Source organism: Stegodyphus dumicola, chromosome 2, assembly GCF_044657685.1.
Source record: "Stegodyphus dumicola isolate Sdum_Otavi_A_Nest chromosome 2, ASM4465768v1".
Classification (NCBI taxonomy): domain Eukaryota; kingdom Metazoa; phylum Arthropoda; class Arachnida; order Araneae; family Eresidae; genus Stegodyphus; species Stegodyphus dumicola.
Genome location: NC_140769.1, coordinates 147,078,235 through 147,095,655, shown reverse-complemented (window position 1 = coordinate 147,095,655; position 17,421 = coordinate 147,078,235). Strand labels below are relative to the sequence as shown.

The 17,421-nt window shown below is 32.4% G+C and overlaps 1 protein-coding gene across 5 annotated transcripts in view; it reads right to left on the bottom strand.

The window, feature by feature from the left end:
* Nucleotides 1-17,421, bottom strand: part of LOC118203114 (uncharacterized) — a 306,364-nt gene that overhangs the window by 2,792 nt on the left and 286,151 nt on the right. For all 5 annotated transcript variants that reach the window (XM_085811212.1, XM_085811213.1, XM_085811214.1 and 2 more), the window contains 4 exons: nucleotides 17,194-17,334; nucleotides 11,316-11,342; nucleotides 3,656-3,700; nucleotides 1,660-1,728 (listed from right to left, as the gene is read on the bottom strand). In XM_085811212.1, the coding sequence (XP_085667338.1) occupies nucleotides 1,660-1,728; nucleotides 3,656-3,700; nucleotides 11,316-11,342; nucleotides 17,194-17,334 (282 nt within the window). The remainder of the gene's footprint in view (nucleotides 1-1,659; nucleotides 1,729-3,655; nucleotides 3,701-11,315; nucleotides 11,343-17,193; nucleotides 17,335-17,421) is intronic.

Here is a 17,421-nt window from a genome sequence, read left to right as displayed (position 1 = left end):
AACTTTGTACTGTATCTGGATTCTTTCATATATTATTTTAAATTTTTACATTTTATACTTGCCTGTTGCTATGCTTTCTATATGTAAATACCTGAAACTTCTAAACCCTGAACAGTGTGTTGTAGGTATAGCATATTTTATATAGTGATAAAATTTGATATCATAGAATAAAATAGCAAATATCACCCATAAGAACAAGGCTAACATTGAGGATAAATTATGCTATTCTGACATCATTTATGTACATTAAAAACTTCAAGTAAAATATTTTGTTTCAGTGCATCAAATGTGATATGGCGGACCACCAGTAATAGTACTTAGCTCCAATTATTGCATTTTGATAGGATGGTAGGCTCACGAAGGAAAACGGAGAGCAAAGATGTTTAACTGATTTTTCGCTATACATACATATAGACATATGTAATAGAACAAAAATAAGCAAAGTATACCAAACGGATAAAATTAACAGATAAATAGTGCACAAATACAGCAAACATATTCTGTAAACATATTAAGTACAAGCAGCTAAATTTTTAAAAAAAATCTCACAATCAAAACCTTACTGATAAGAAAACCAACTTAGTAGTCTCATTCTCAAAATGCAAAAATAATCAAAATATTTTTAAAAAAATTGAAAGCAAATTGCACATGATTATATAAAGTTTAAAACTGAAATAAAATTTAAGAAAATTTTATACTTTTACAACATAGTGCAGTATGTATACTCGTGTGCAAAATTAAGAAAATTTGCATTTTATGTTGAATTTCTGAAAGATTAATGAACAGATTTTAATGAAATTTGTTGTGAATATGCATTTATAACAGAAAGAGATGTGCCATTCAAAAGTTATTTTATACATGTTTGATCGTCAGTAAAGGTCATTAATACAGGGATGTCCAAAATCCACATTATGATTTTGAACTGAAAATGACTAACATATGCTGCCCTTTCTGCCAGACAGGTCATGTAGCATGAGTTTCTGATGTAATACTTCACAGCTGGCAGATGAAGAAGCCCGTGTAGCAGTCAGTTGCACTCCTGCAGCAAGAATTTTCAAGTCCAGGATGGGGATAGCAAGTTAAAATTGCCCTCCCAAAAAGCATCGCAAACATGCTCTATAGGCAAAGAACATCTACGTAAAGAAGGAAAGGTTCCATAGATGTAATGTAAACCAGTTTGCTATTACGCTGCAAACAAAAAAACGTTTGACAAAACGTTTCTGCTTTGACTTTTCACGATTACTCAAACTCAAATTTCCGTACTTTGTTTTTGCTTAAAATAACTAATCCATTAATTAATTTACTTGCACGAAAAAATATTTTCTTTTCCTTTGACAATTAAAGAAATTTAAAATGACATTTGTTTTATGAACTCTGGATGAACGTGCCCTTCGAACTTCGATGCCAGGATGAACGTACGCTTCCACTCGAATATGGGTCCAAATTTTAAATTGTAGAAATATTTATTGTCAGCTTTATGCAATGCATTGCTCAAATTAAACTTTAAATATTAATTTATCTTGAATATTCTTTCTTTGCTTCTGGGACAGTATATATAAGCAAAATTTGAAAATGGGCCATTTATACTTTAGCCATTTATAGAATTAATGTGCATGTAAATGAGGTCATATTGTGGCTAATGACTATTTTTATACTTACGGTGGCCTTTTTTATTCCAGTTTTCAGTGATGTTACTTCTTCATTCAAGTCTTCACATTTTTCTTTCAACTGTAATAAAATTGTTATAACATTTAAATCTAGAATTCATATTTTAAATTGTGAACAGATTAATAGTAGTGCTATTTATAGTGCATTAGATACACCCTCGGAAATAACTGAAGAACCTTGATAAAACTATTCAACTGTAGTGAGATTTTACATGCAAACATCACATGATTGAAAGTGCAAATGTTTCAATTTCGGCAGTCAGTGATACAGTAAAGATGCAGTAACATATTGACAAATAAAACATAAAAAATTTTTACTCTCATACTTAAAAAATTGACTGCAGTATTTGTTACAGAAATCTGAAACCATTTTTAAGGGCCATTTTCAAATCGAATAGCGAAATATGGCATTAATACGTAATGTAACAAAATAAAATATCTAAGTGTTAAGAGATCACATATCCAGCATTTCTATGCAAATTATTTGAAAAATTTTGATCGATATATCCCCCCCCGAAAAGGAGACCTTATTCACAGAATATAATAAAATTTAAGTTGTAGAAAACACTGGCAGGGTTCCATACAGCCATATACCCATTTCATAATATTATTTGCATTAATTAAAAATGAAAAAAGTTTGTTATATTTAATTATGGCAAAACACTCGAGGCCTATCTGCCTAAGGAGAGGTATATCTTCGTGGAGGGCTTTTTAAAGGAAACTGTCTTGTATACATGTTACACATGAAGCACTAATGCAGCCAGCCCATACACTGGGATTCGAACGCCAGGCCAAACTACCGGTGTTCGGCAACTTTATTGCTCGTTCTCCGGTGGACTCGAAAAATATTTGTACGCTAATGAATATTTTACCAAGATTGCGAGGTTATTAGTCTGAAGTAGTAAAACTTCATGAGAATATTAATAATGTATTTTAGACTTTGACCTTATAAATCAGTGTTTCCCAACCTTTTTTGTGGTATGCCCCACCTAATCCTCTGCAAAATTCTTATGCTATCCCTAGAACATGTATTTAATTTTTAATATTCAAAAACTGAAATGTTCATGAAAGAATCTTGAATGGCAAGTTTTAGAAAGAAATTTCTAAGCATTTAAATGTCCATGTCTGCAGCGAAAATTATATAAAATATTTAAAATGCAATAATTTAAAACTTGTACCGCAATTTAAAAACTTTTTTACGTATGCATCACTATTATTTTTAATTTTTGGGAGTAAAAGATGAAATTTTGAAAAATTCAGACTTGAAGAAAATTTGAACATTGCTTGTCTCCTTAAACTCTGGATGAGTGCATTTTCAAACTGTCCCCCTTAACAATCGAATTTCCCTCCTGTGAGGCATGTGCCCCCCGTTGAGAAACACTGTTATAAATACTCATGTGAAAATTTTGTTGGCACACGAAATCTAAAAAATTATAAATAAAGGTACTAGTAAATCACTAAAAAATGGCAGTTTTGGTCAAGTGAGAAAATTAAGGATATAATTTTGATTACTTCTTACAAATGCAGCTGTAAAAAAATACTTAATCATTAGTGTCAAAGAAAAAGCAAATTATGATGACATCTTCTTAAAGGCTAAAGCAATAACATTGTCATTTCCTAATGAAACAAATTAGGCAGATACCACTCCCACTGTTAGTGCCATGACATAGAACAAAGGGAACAAAAATTATGAATTATTTTTAATTTCTCATTTTTTGGTAAATTTTTAACGAATTTTTCGACTATTTGATGTCTGTTATTTTAACATTTCTTTTCCAACTGATTTAGGGGAAAGGAATTGAAAACAACACTTGCAAATCTTGCTCTTGATCACAAATACCACGCTTCTTGAACAGGTCCCTAGGATTCCCGCAGTTTTCTCCTTTGTTATTGTTTTACAATATTTCTTGCACTCTTAGATGAAAACTCTACAGTTAGTGAAAACTCTACAGTTTATAAATTAAAAACAATGGATTCAATTTACGTACCTCCATCTCTATCTGCATCAAATTGATTTTATCTTCTTCCAGTTTCTAAAAAAGAAGAATACAACTATTATACATATAACAGATTTCATGTCAGAAATATTCAAGCTAGTTCATATTATAACAGCCATTCATAAATTCAGTCCCTCCCCTGCTTCCGTCTTTATATAGTAGGCACCACTTAATATGACATCATTTTTATTCATGGCTATTTTGGTAACAGTAAGAAAAAATATCCTTCAAAACTGCAATGGAATTGAACTAATATAAATACAAGTAAAAACATATAAACAAGAACTTTTGCAGTATTTTAAGTAGGAAAATTCATAAGTTTGAAACTCATCTTAATGTCTTTAATGTAAAATTTCATTTATGAAGCATTCATAAAGTTTCTGGAAATTATACGACATAGGCCATACACCTACTATTAATACTCTAAAAACATCCCTCATTGGAATTCAAAATTCGACAAAAAAGGTAACAGTAGCTTGCAATATTGCCTTCAAGCAATATTTGTTGCTTCTGTAGAAGAGAAACCTGTATCTTATTCTTGCAAAATCGATAGTGTTATTGAAATTCTATATCAACTAAGCTTGTTTTCTTGCATAATTTTAAATGGTCGAGGGAAATTGAAACCAAGATATTTGACTTCTTAAGCCCTTTGACCTTATTTGGCTATTTTGCTTTTTTTTTTTTTTTTTTTTTTAATTTGTTCTGTAGAATTTTGGTAGCCAAATTTTTTATCTCAATAAGCGATGCATTTCCCATATTTTCATAAACAAATAGGCGGCAATTCAATAACAATATCCCAATGACAACGCTGACTACGAATGGACCATTTTCAAATTTTGCTTATATATGCTGTCCCAGAAGAAAAGAAAGAAAATTCAAGATAAATTAATATTTAAAGCTTAATTTGAGCAATGCACTGCATGAAATGACTATAAATATATTTTCGACAATTTAAAATATAAAAAAAAATCAATAAAATAATTTGTCTTCCTCTTCATGTCGAATCCGTTACCTCGAGATTATTTTACCTCAAATTAGTTTGTAAATCTGCTTAGGGGAGCAGTTTATATTCAAAGTAGTCAAACTTAGCTCGAATAGTTTATCCACGTCACTGAATATGTAATGCCCCTTTTAGACAAATTTATGAACTAATTTTGGGTAAAATAATCTCCAGGTAACGGACTCGACATGAAGTGGAAGACAAATTATTTTTCTGTCGATTTGTTAAAGAAAAAAATTTCTCTCATTAGTTTTTATCACGAATATAACACACTAATAGTTCATATTTAAAATAATTAAACTTCTTTATTTAAAAAATAAATTAGGTTACAAAACAAAGAGGTCGAATAACATGAAACTCGAAAGGGACAGGCAATTTAGCCTACGATCACACATTTTAAGATTGATATCTAAAAAATTTTAATTTATTTTTTTTTAGATTTTGAATTGTAGAAATGTAGTCATCTTTATGAATGCATTGCTCAAATTAAACTTTAAGCATAAATTATCTTTGATTTTTCTTTCTTTTCTTCAGGCACAGCATATGTATGCAAAATTTGAAAATAGACCAAATACATTAAGTGTTGCCTACTGTATTAGTATTCATAGTTAAAGTTCACATACATAGGAAACACCATTGGTCATTTTTTTAATTTAACGAACTTCAGAGTTTTAAGTGGTTTGCATTTATCAAAATTCTTCACGGATTTGGAATAAATTTGTGAATTTCGGACTGTTTCCTTTTCAATATCTGTTACAAATGGCAAAATTTTTTTGTAACTTAACTTTTATTTACCGAGTTCTTGATAGAATTTATACAAAAAATGCACTGCAAAGAAATTCTGCTCCAAAATCCGTATGGAAAACTTGAATTTTGCCTCTAGTTTATGCTAGACTTGCAGAATGGGGCAAAAATTTCACTTTCAAGGTGACATAAAAATCGTCCTCTGCTGTCTATTGGCACCAATAAATGATTTCAATCCAGAATTTAAGTTTAAAAATGTGCAACTTAATGATTAAAATCTGCATGTGTACAAAATAATGCTATCTTAAACAGAAACCTTCGTCTGGTAGTATTCATCACACTGCTAGAACTTAGTTATGCTGCATCTCTTACTCTTTATACTGACATCCATTTTGTATGTCAGTATTAAATATTTTACAATATGCTAAAAGAAAGGTGCATAATCTCTCTGATAAATATATAATAATTATTGTGCAAAAGACATAAGCACGCACAACGCATGTAACACATCAAAACAAGTGATAAGTACAATTCTGTCCTAAAGAATACCATACTCTGTGTTAAGGGCCATTCCCACTGGGGTTTATCTGAGCTAACGAAGACAACTGACGTAGCCAACTCATCTCCAAAACAAGTTTTTCCTCATAGGGCAGCAAGTTGAAAAATCTGAACTGCATGCATACTGGAGCTAGTCGACACATAGAACTGACTCCGTTAGCTCAGATAAACTCCACTGGGAACATCACTTTAAAATTAATGGGCCACATTCAATACCTGATAATCTATATAGATCACCCACTTTGATTTCATAAGACTGGAAGAACAAGTATTTCAGTTGAGAGTCTATTTTGTCAAAATCAAGTGAGAGCGGCATTATATTTAAATGTGTTCCCATCCAAACAATGAAGGTTTTCAGCTTTGGGGTTTGCGGATAATGCCAACAAAGTTTCAATTAAAAGCAAGAAAAGGAAACGTAATAGATTGCTTATTTAGTTGATTATATTATAGGTTTTTTTTTTTTTTCCTCTAAGCCAAAAGGACATTAGCCCAGAAAGGCTATAAATTTCATTTTGCCATTTTGTGTCAAAAATTTTAAAATGTTTGTTTTTCACTTTTCAAATTGTTGCCACCAAATATTATCACCTCATGTTATATTTTAAGAAATTAAATAATGAAAAATAAGCATACATGAATGTATGTTTCTTGCATTGAGATAAAACAACGGCACCTAGAATCATCCAATTTTCAATAACGTAATCCTCCACCGAATATGGGCATCTGGAAGCCCAAATTTAGAATTTGTTTTATTATGGATTTCATATTTTTTAATACTTTAACGAATATTTGATTAACAAACTCCAGGATTTCAAAGCGAGCCATGGCTACGTTTTACCGAAAAAACATTTTTATCTCCTGCACGGGAGATTGTGTATCGGAAATTCTAAAGATATATTCATTTAAAAATTATTTTGCGACATTGCTGTTGAATTGAATTTTATGGTTTAAGGGCAAAGAACACGATATTCAATAAATAATGGTAACACACAAAACTTTAAAACGGCTCCTTTGTGCATAATATAAAATCTGAAAGGGATTAGTTTTTTTTTTTTTTTTTTTTTTTTTTTTTACTTTTATTTTATGTTAGAGTTGTGATGTTTTTAATGAAGTTGTGAATATAAATACCAGACCTAAATAATTTTTCAAAATTGGTATATTTTGCCATTGTTTTAAGCAGATATGCATGAAAATACCAAAAGGCAAATTTAGAATGTGATTGAAAATAAAGCATCATTCTAAAATACTTCACAGCAACTGACACATTGTTTGATTGTTAACTTAAAACAGTGATCACTAAACCGTCTATCGCGAGCTGGGACATCTTCGGTAGACCACGTTAACTGTCTTCGGTTAAGGGACATTTTCGATTGCCTAACCTTCATTCCTCCACTGAGTTGACACTGCTGGAGTGGAGTTGGAACTAATTGATTTTCAAAATTTGCTTTCTTTAAGCTCTGAAAATATTTGACCTTTTGTTCCTTCAGAAAAATACCCAATTTTGGTCCAGGTTTGTCTCAAAGTGAAGGCAATGTTCAACTCTATCTGTGCAAGATTTCTTTTTCCAGTATGAAATTTACTAACAATAAGTAAACAGAAACAGACTCACTAATGAATACCCCGACAACCGTATTCGTATGACAGCCACTACCTACTCTCCCAACATTAAAAAAACTTATTAATGACGGAAAGAAAAAAAAAAAAAAAAAAAAGAGTTCCATCGTCCTCATTAATGTTAATCAGTCTGATAAAAAAGTCTGTTATTACATTTATTATATATTTACTAACTACACTTCCATTTCTTTCTTATTTACAATTCAATTTCTTTTTGTTATGTACAGTTTGATTAAAATTGATTTCATTACTAGAAATGTAAGTTTATAAGCAATAATGAGTTTGGCAACTAATGACAATTTGTTCCGTTAAATTTTATATTGCTTCTATTGTGCACTGAGACAATTAAGCCTGAATTGTATATTAGTTTTGTTATTTATTATACTTATGCCTATTTCTTGCACATGCTTAAGGAGTTCTAAATAAATAAAGAAGTTGGTGGTTCTTTTGGGTAGCTCACAGTACTGTCTAACCACACTAGCGAGAGAAGTTTGGCTGATAGCCAAGATGGGTCAGTTTAATTGAAGGGGTGTGGGTGAAAAGCGTGGGTTTTTTTCCCTCTCGGAGGTCGTAGCAGTTGTAACAGCTTTAACCCATTAACCGCCAAAACTACAAAGAATGTTTCTTTTCTCATGAAAATAATAACAAATATTAAATTAAGCATTTATAACATAAATTTACATTGAAAATTTAAAAAAAATGTTTTTACTTGTGGAAAAAGCAAGTGTTGCGTTCGTGCAACGTCAGCGGAATAAGACTACGGATGTTTAGTGAGTAGGATTGTACTCGTGTGATGTTCCTTTTGAGTGAAGCGCAGGATTACTTTTTAGCTGTATAACATTTTATAAATCTACAAATCACTTTTCTTGTAATTAATTTAATATTAAAATATACATTGTATTTCTTTTACAAATACAGATTATTTCAATTGAAAGATTCGAGCATGAAAAGCTTGATTACAATCATGATGTAAAGCTACATTACATACTTTGCATCTATAAACAGTCTGGCTATGGTACTATTTCTGGCTAATTCTACACACTCAACAGGAGTTTGCAAAAGGAATAATATATTCTCGCGTCTGAAATCTAAAAGAGACTATTTCCAGTAGTAAAAAGTGGTGATATTTAGTAAGTTTAGATACGGTCTCACCTCATATAATTTATCAGTATTGTCAATTTGACTATTGTCAAATGCAAATTCTGCTTCATATTCCTGTAGTGCAAACGTGATATCGATTCTCGTACAACAGGAACAGAAATGTCTTTATCAAAAGACCAATACATTTTTTCTTGAGGTAAAGAATGATGTCCTGTAAGCAATAATATTCCAATAAATCTTCTCATATAGGCTTCAGAAGCAATAAATTCTGCCCCCCCCTTTTTTTTTTTTTTTTTTTGCTGAGTGTATGTATTTGTCTGTTCAACGAGAAGAGAGTAAATGTCTAAACCAGAACGAAAATCTGTGCACTAGTTTTACCTTGTGTTTTGTGTTTTATTATTTCTCTTCTATCTCTTTCTTCACGTTCCTCCTGAGACATAACTAACAGTTCCTTTTTTATCCACTTCAAGATTTCAGTCTTCTGCTTTTTAAACTTTTTAGTATGACTATAACTGCTTTTAGAAGGCTGAAACTTACTTCTTACGTGAATTTCAACTTACCCAGCAGTATCATTTGGTAAAATATCATTATCATTATTTAAAACATTGCCATTCCTTTCTTCTTCGTCACTAGCCTCTGCAATTTCTGGGGGAACAGCAACAATATCAGTTTCATTCTGGTCATTATTAACATTATCATCATCTGTTTCTTCATCAAAAAATCTTTGAAGGGCTTCTTCTAATGTAAGATACCTCATTCTAGGCATTTTAAAACAACCAGAACATCGAAAGGAATGAGTGAAAAAGAACACTGACTACCCGTTTCCTGCTGACGTTGCGTCAACGCAACACCTGTTTTCCCTTCCTTCCCAACACAAATATAAACATCTGACTGATGTAATGTTCTGATAAATGGTGACCTTGACTAAAAATAGATCACTCATAAAGACTGCGATTCTTTCGTTAAATATTTTTAGCAAAAAATACCCAGTCGAAAATTTTGCTTTTAAGTATGAGATTAATTATTATAAACAAAATGATTGTTGAAGGCAAATACTTTTTAAAGAAATAATTTTCATAATATTCCCTACACAAAATCATCTGCTGGTATAAAATATCTTAGGTAGTTATATTTATATACGCATTTATTTTGACCATTGCGTCAACGCAACACCAGTGGCTAATGGGTTAATATCATTATTAATTTCTAGTGCATTTGAAATAGATGAATAGTAAATAATGTACAGGTTACTGGCAATATTGAAACGCAGGCTCGAGAGCCGCATGTATTTTCTTCGTACGAAGCATGTAATTATTTTTTTTTAAATAAGTTTTTATACCTTTTCTTCTCTTGTTTGTAAGTCACCATTTTTCTGAGTATCAAGTAAAAGTTATTGCTGTGTTCCATCATTGGAATTTACTTCAAATTATTTAAGAAGTATCACAGGGTGTGGGTGAAAAGCACGGGTATTTTTTCCTCTTAAAGGTCGGAGGTCATTTAGAGTTTTTTCTTACAATGGTTGAGCATTGCTTTTACTGACCGTCTTTTACTTTCAAATCTTCATTTTTACGATGAGTTCTAGTGTTCCAGAAAGCTCTAGAGATAAACCTTTCTGCAGCGTTTTTAAGAAATTGGTGTATAACGTGATTAAGGTTTGTGATGAAGAATCACAATTAGGAAGACTGACCATCCCAGTTATGCAGCCAACACGCAGAGCAAGTAAAATGACTGGTGTTTCTATTGCCAGCATAAACAGAATTCGTAAAGAATCTGAAAGTGACGAAAATGTTGAATTCTCTTCCCCTAAAAAAAAGAGAGAAACTGTTTAAGTACATGCTTAGATAATTTTGCTTTGGATATTTTAAGATGAGCAGTTCAGGACTTAAGGATATCAAGGAAAAGAAAGTGGCAACTATAACCAAACTGCTTCCTGCATTAAAAGACACAATTTTCCAATACCCATGTGCGAGGGGGGGGATGTCATAAATATCGATCAATAAAAACTGAAATCTTGTATACCATGGAATCATTTCTGACACTTTTTAACCTGATAGCTATGTATTTATGTACCAAGTTATTCTTTAAGAAGAGCATTTTATTATGTTATATAAAATTGAAACATTTTGTATACTAGAAACTTTATTTAAAAGCTTTATTAAAATGCGGAGCCCACCAGTGACGAAGTGGTTAAGACATCTGAATACCGGTAGTTTGACCTGCCTCAGGCTCATTATCCAGGCAGACAGGCCGACTGTTTATTTGGTTTTCACGGTTTTCCCCATTTATAACATGAATGAGAGCCAGTGTCCCTCGGAAAGTCTTCCACAAAGATATCCCTCTTCCTAGGCAAATACCCCTTGTACCTTTGCGATATTCAAATAAGCTAACCATAAATGACAAAATAATATAGAATACATGACATCTTAAACATATTACATTAACATAGGAAAAAGAAATTTCAGTGCTTGCAAGGTTATTTGAATTGGATTTGTTTAGCATTTTCATAAAATCACAATTGAGTTTTCACAAAGTATCAGTTTAAAATGTCAAAAGATACAAGTATTTTAGATTTATTCAGAATCCTCAAATTCTAAAAATACTCTTTACTGTGTAACTATAATAAAACTAAAGTCATACCTGAAGTGCTTGTCGAAGAATTTCAACCTGAAAAAAAAATGCACATTTTAAATTTTTTGATAAAAGTATGGCACATATAGATTAGATAAATGATACAGGCTTTTTTCAAACCAGTGCAGGATCATCGGGCAAGAGAATTTCAAACAGCTAATATTCTTAGCTGAGTGTCCCCCCATCCCCAGTTGATTGCATGACACTGAAACCACCCAAACAATTTCCCAGTGGCATAACCGGAGCTCTCTCTGACCAGGACAGCAATTTTTTGCATGAAACATCATTGGTAGAAGTATCTTTACAGGTATCCCTTGGTGATTTTTGGTGGTACATGGATACCGAGTTTAGGTAATTCTTTGCGCACTTCTTTGACTTTATCCATGTACATGTCGACCTATTTTCACTCAAAAAAACATCAGGGAATTGCACACTCCCTTGACTTTGTCCATGTACACATCGATATATTTTCACTTAAAAAGTGAAAGGAGCACCCAATTCTAGGTAAAAGTATATTTACGGAATATTCAACTACTCAGGTTACCATAAACGAAACAACTTTGCGATAATACAAGGGGCACCCTTCAGTCTACTCTACCCACATCATTTTAGAGGATTTATTCATGTGGATCTCGAGACAGGTGAAGAATGATTGGATTCTATATTGCCGTACAGAATTAAATTGAGAAAGAAGAAAAAGTGTGCTACTTTTCTGTTTCGCCGGCGCAAATCTCGCCAAGCAGACTTTATTGGCGACAACATACAGTATATACATAAAAAATGTTAGTTCTAAGAATTTTTTATTTTGAAGGCATAAACATTTTAATATTGTTTAAAATTTTGTAAAAAGCCAATAAATAAAGGCAATAAATTTGTAAAAAGACCTTAAGAATTTATGGCTGATCTTTGGAATATGGTAACAGGTAGTTTGGCGACATTTTGGAGGCGATAAAGGTTACTACCTAGGACTTTGGGAATAATGTGAGAAGTACTGAGTTCCAATTACGCATTATTTTGCGTGAGGGAAATGAGAGATCATGAGATATGTCATGTGACATTAATGGACGAATCACTGTTCTTTAATCGGAAAATGGTGTAAATTTTTAAAAATATCTGCTGTACAGCATTAGTTTCATTCTATGTTCTGTGAAACAGTGTTGTTTAATATTTGGATCCCATGGCCCTATATAAAGTAAATCTGAAACTTTTATTCCGTTTATGTGTAATTGAAAAGAATTGCTTAATTGCGGATAAGTATGAATCTCCAACATGTGGGTATGAAATGAGATTGTGTGAAAGGAAGAATATTACAGATAGTTTGAATGGCGGTGCAAGAAATCTGGTGAAAATGGACATTTTGTGATCCGCCATGCACTCAAGATTCTGTAGAAGATTAGGTAAGTTAGTATTTTTAATTATTTGAGGATATTATTTTTATGCTTTGTTCTAAATGTAAGGAGTAAATAAATTAATTTGGTATTATTGGAAAATTGTTATTAGCAATGATTTAGTTTAAAGTAATTAGGATTGTAAGCTAATTTTTATTAATTTAATGTATGTGCTTATTTATATTTTAAGTAGTGTTTTTTAATTTAATTATATTTTAATTTAATGATCGTGATTTTGAGAGTTATATGTTTGTAGTATTTTGGAATATGTTTGAGTAGAAGTAAATATGTATGGAAAGAATTTAAGTATTTGGAACCATTTTTAATGCTTGCGTTAGAAATTGGTGAGGTTTATAATAGATAATTTAGAGGGAAAAGTTTTTGGATATTTTATTTATTTTATATGTGCAAATGTTCATCCTTCGAAAGGGTTACTTTTTCGCGATCAGGTAATTTCATATATGTCCTTTTTACCGAATTTAAAGATTCACAAAATTTTCATGCATTTTCATGAAATTTTTCGAATTTATAAGAAAAAAGCAGTGTACATGGATATAGTGAAGAGTGTGCACAATGCCATTTTTGTGCAATTCTGGGATGTTTTTTTAAGTAAAAATAAGTCGACGTGTACATGGTTTAATTATATTTTAATTAAATGATAGCTATTTTGTGAATTATATGTTTGTAGCAATTTGGTAAACATGTCAGTGGAAGTAAATGTGCATGGAAATAATTTAAATATTTGAGACTAAGTATTTGTAACCATTTTTAATGTTTTGTTATAGATTCGTTGGTGACGTTTATAATAGATAATTTAGAGGTAAAAGTTTTTGGGTATTTTATTTATTTTATACGTGCAAATGTTCGTCTTTGGAAAGGGTATATACTTTTTCACGATCAGGTAATTTCATATGTCCTTTTTACTGAATTTAAAGATTCACAAAGTTTTCATGCATTTTCGTTAAATTTTTCTAATTTATGAGAAAAAAGCAGTGTACATGGATATAGTGAAAAGTGTGCACGATGCCATTTTTGTGCAATTCTGGGATGTTTTTTTAAGTAAAAATAAATCGATGTGTACATGGTTTAGTTATATTTTAATCAAATGATAGTTATTTTGTGAATTTTATGTTTGTAGGAATTTGTTATACGTTTCAGTTGAAGTAAACATGTATGGAAATAATTTAAATATTTGACACTAAGTATATGTAACCATTTGTAATGTTTGCGGTATGAATTCGTTGGTGACGTTTATAATATAATAGATAATTTAGAGGTAAAAGTTTTTGGATATTTTATTTATTTTATACGTGGAAATGTTCATCCTTGGAAAGGGTATATACTTTTTCGCGATCAGGTAATTTCCTATATGTGCTTTTTACCGAGTTTAAAGATTCACAAAATTTTCCTGCATTTTCGTGCAAATTTTTGTAATTTATGAGAAAATGGCAGTTTAGATGGATAAAGTCAAGAGTGTGCGCAATGCCATTTTTGTGCAATTCTGGGATGTTTTTTTAAGTAAAAATAAGTCGACGTGTACATGGTTACTGTGCGTGTGCGATTTTGAAAAACGCGGCAAGGAGTTTGCGATTCTACACTTTTTCCCAATTTTGCAGTTAATATTTGTCATGATTAAGCAGTTTTGTTCCATAAAATTTCTAGCATAAGTGTAATTCGGCTAGTAGATTGTTGGAAAAAGTGTTGAGTAAATAAAAAGAAAAGAAACATGTCTTTACTTCGTGAAAACAAAATGCCGGCGAAAAAAAAACAACAGAGGGTTGCTGTAGCAGAATTGGTCGCCAAAAAATCGCCAAGTTACCATAATCCAAAGATCAACCGAATTTACTATGCTTTAATGGTTCAACATCCTGATTCGCCGGTTTATAATCACGTGACCCCAAGTAATCTCATCTCGCGTACACTACGCTACAAAAATCTAATTCTCTTGGTAATTATCTACAGTAATTTCAAGTTAAATCTTAATTTGAAATGCAAGAATTATTTCAATTCGTACGAATAGCTTACTCAGAAATTATGTAAACCGTAGTGCTTTACTTCGCTAGTGCATTCTGATTAGAATTGATAAATTTAAACCTTGAATTTTCTATATTTTCATCTTCGAGTGAGCGGTGTGATTGCATCCTAATTGACTTAATTACCACGAATGGCCTTAAGGCATGAAATTGAACTATTTGATAAAAAGTCTATGTGTGTATGCCAGTATTGAAAGAAATAATCAATCTGATAAGAAATGGTTGCGATTTGTTTTGAAAATGATGTTTAAAAGGTTACCAGCGAGGATATTCTGTTAGGCATCAGTTTTACCATTATGGGAGACTTTATCACCTGTGCTGGCAAAATCGAAAAGTACCAAAAGTTTTTATTCTAAGTATAGTATTCAAAGAAATCACCATGTGATTTCAGTAGCTAAATACTTTTCTTACAGTCGAAAATTTTTAATGCAAGTTAGAAAAATCAACTGAATTGTGTTCACAGTGATCCAATAAAGAAGAATTCCTCATTAAGAAAGAATTATTTCAGAGTTTTATTTCCTTAATCCCTAGGAAAATTGAAACTGAAACGTAGACAGATTATTCTTTGAATTTTTGGAGTACATTCTAAAATACAACTCCAGAACAAAGTTCCAAATACTGAGCCATCCTGAATTTTCCTCTTAATTGCCTTAAATGTTGCTAGTTATGATAAGTGTTTTCTAAATAAAAATCATTTAAGAACTACAAATGTATATTTTGCATTTAAGAAATATTTCTCTACTATCTTTATATAACAGCACTGGGAATAATTAAACAGACCTCTAGACATTGGTGCTTCTTTGAACAAAGAAATAAGCAAAAAAATAAAATAATTTTAATGTGTTTTGTGTAATTATTTTTCCTCCAAAAATAAATACAGAGTTTGATTTATTCCTCTGTATGTCATTTTGATATTTTTTGTAGTTATTTGTTTTTATGAGGCTCAGTTGTGCAGTGGCTAGTGGTTTGCGCAGCAGCACCACAGGTCAGGGGTTGGATCCCAGGCTATGCAAGGTTGACCAGCCTTTCATATCTTGAGTGGGTCGATAAAATGACTACAAAGTTTGCTTGAGGACTAAATATCGGGGGGAGGGGCTTCAACAGGCAAAAGTGCATGGGGCGCCAGAAAACTTCACTACAGGTATTTCCCCAATACACTAACCAGCTAGAATATTGTTGCATTTTTTGTACAGGTTCGCAGATTTGGAGCGTTTGACGACAACACTTGATGAAGAATGAAAACTCAATTTATTATTCAGGATAACTCCAAAAGCATGTTTACAGTCGTCAGAAAACTATGACAAACATGCTGAAACAATCAGCAACACAGCCTTCAGGCTATAATGGTGGAGGCAGCCCTATGGCCAAGCACAAGAGTACAGCTCCCGACGCTATTCTGTCGTTCTCGGAACTGTATGTACTCTCAAGACTCTCCACACTGCAACTCGCGATGCACTCGATGATAAGCAGTACAGTACAGCTCCTGACTTGGTTCTGTTGTTCTTGGAGCTCAACACACTCTAAGATAAAACTGGACGACACATCAACTCGATAGATGGCGAGACACTTTCACTCACTCTCACTAGACAGACTGACAACTTGATAGACCAGGCAATGACTGCTATTCCGTGTACCAGCAGTGTTTATATAGCTATTGGCTTGCATTTGAGAACATTCTGGGTCAAACCGTTAAGAATTTGTTCCAGGTGGTTTTCCATCCATCTATGGCATATTGCCAACTGGGTGATTTCTCACCAAATAGAGCAACCCTGCCTTCCCTTGCCGTTTTCTGGTGACTCTACCGCGGCTGGACATTTTGTAACAATATGAACAACTTGAACTGACTATATGCTATTTCTAAGCAATACTAGAATTATACATCGGAAGCTTGTACAGACATTAGGTTGTTTGGAAGCATGAAAGATGAAAAATTAGCAACGCCTCTGCCGAGAATCGAACCATGGACCTCTGGAATACGTGCCCAGCGTGCAGACCACCAAACCAAGAAGGCGGGAGAAATACCTCATATACTCCCCCTTTTAAAGGGCGACTGGGGTTTTTATGGGACCCAATTGCCAAATCCTGGGTGAGGAGAATCATCATCCAACACCCTTTTACTTCGGGCGCCACTGTAGAGACATTAGGTATTTTTGGAAGCAGGAAAGATGAAAAATATGCAACGCCTTCGCCGGGAATCGAACTACGGTCCTCTGGAATATGTGCTCAGTGTGTAGACCACTTGACCAGGGTATGCTCACGGTCAAGAAAGCAGATATCAGGGCACTGCAGACCATCGCTCACAAAAGGCTATTGTGTCACTGAATTTTTTTAAAATTATTTCTTTGTATATCTAGGTAAATTCAAGAAACGCCTCAGGCGGCAAACTCGGAGACCACCCTAGGCGGCAGAATTTTCTGCGCTACTGTATAAAAGCAACTTAAATATTTATATTCTTTAATTACTTACTTCTTTCTGGAGACGTTCGTTCTCTGTTTCAAGATTTTGTTTACCACCTGCAACACTTTCCATGTCTAGATATGTTGTTCTCCATGTTTCGATTTCAGACCATACTGAATCTGTGCATGGAATGCATCGAGATCGTAGTTCCTGGAAAATAAAAAAAATTCCGTATTAAAAAAAAGTTTTATTGTTATTTATTACATTTTCATCAGCTTCGCCTTTCTGGGTGACTCC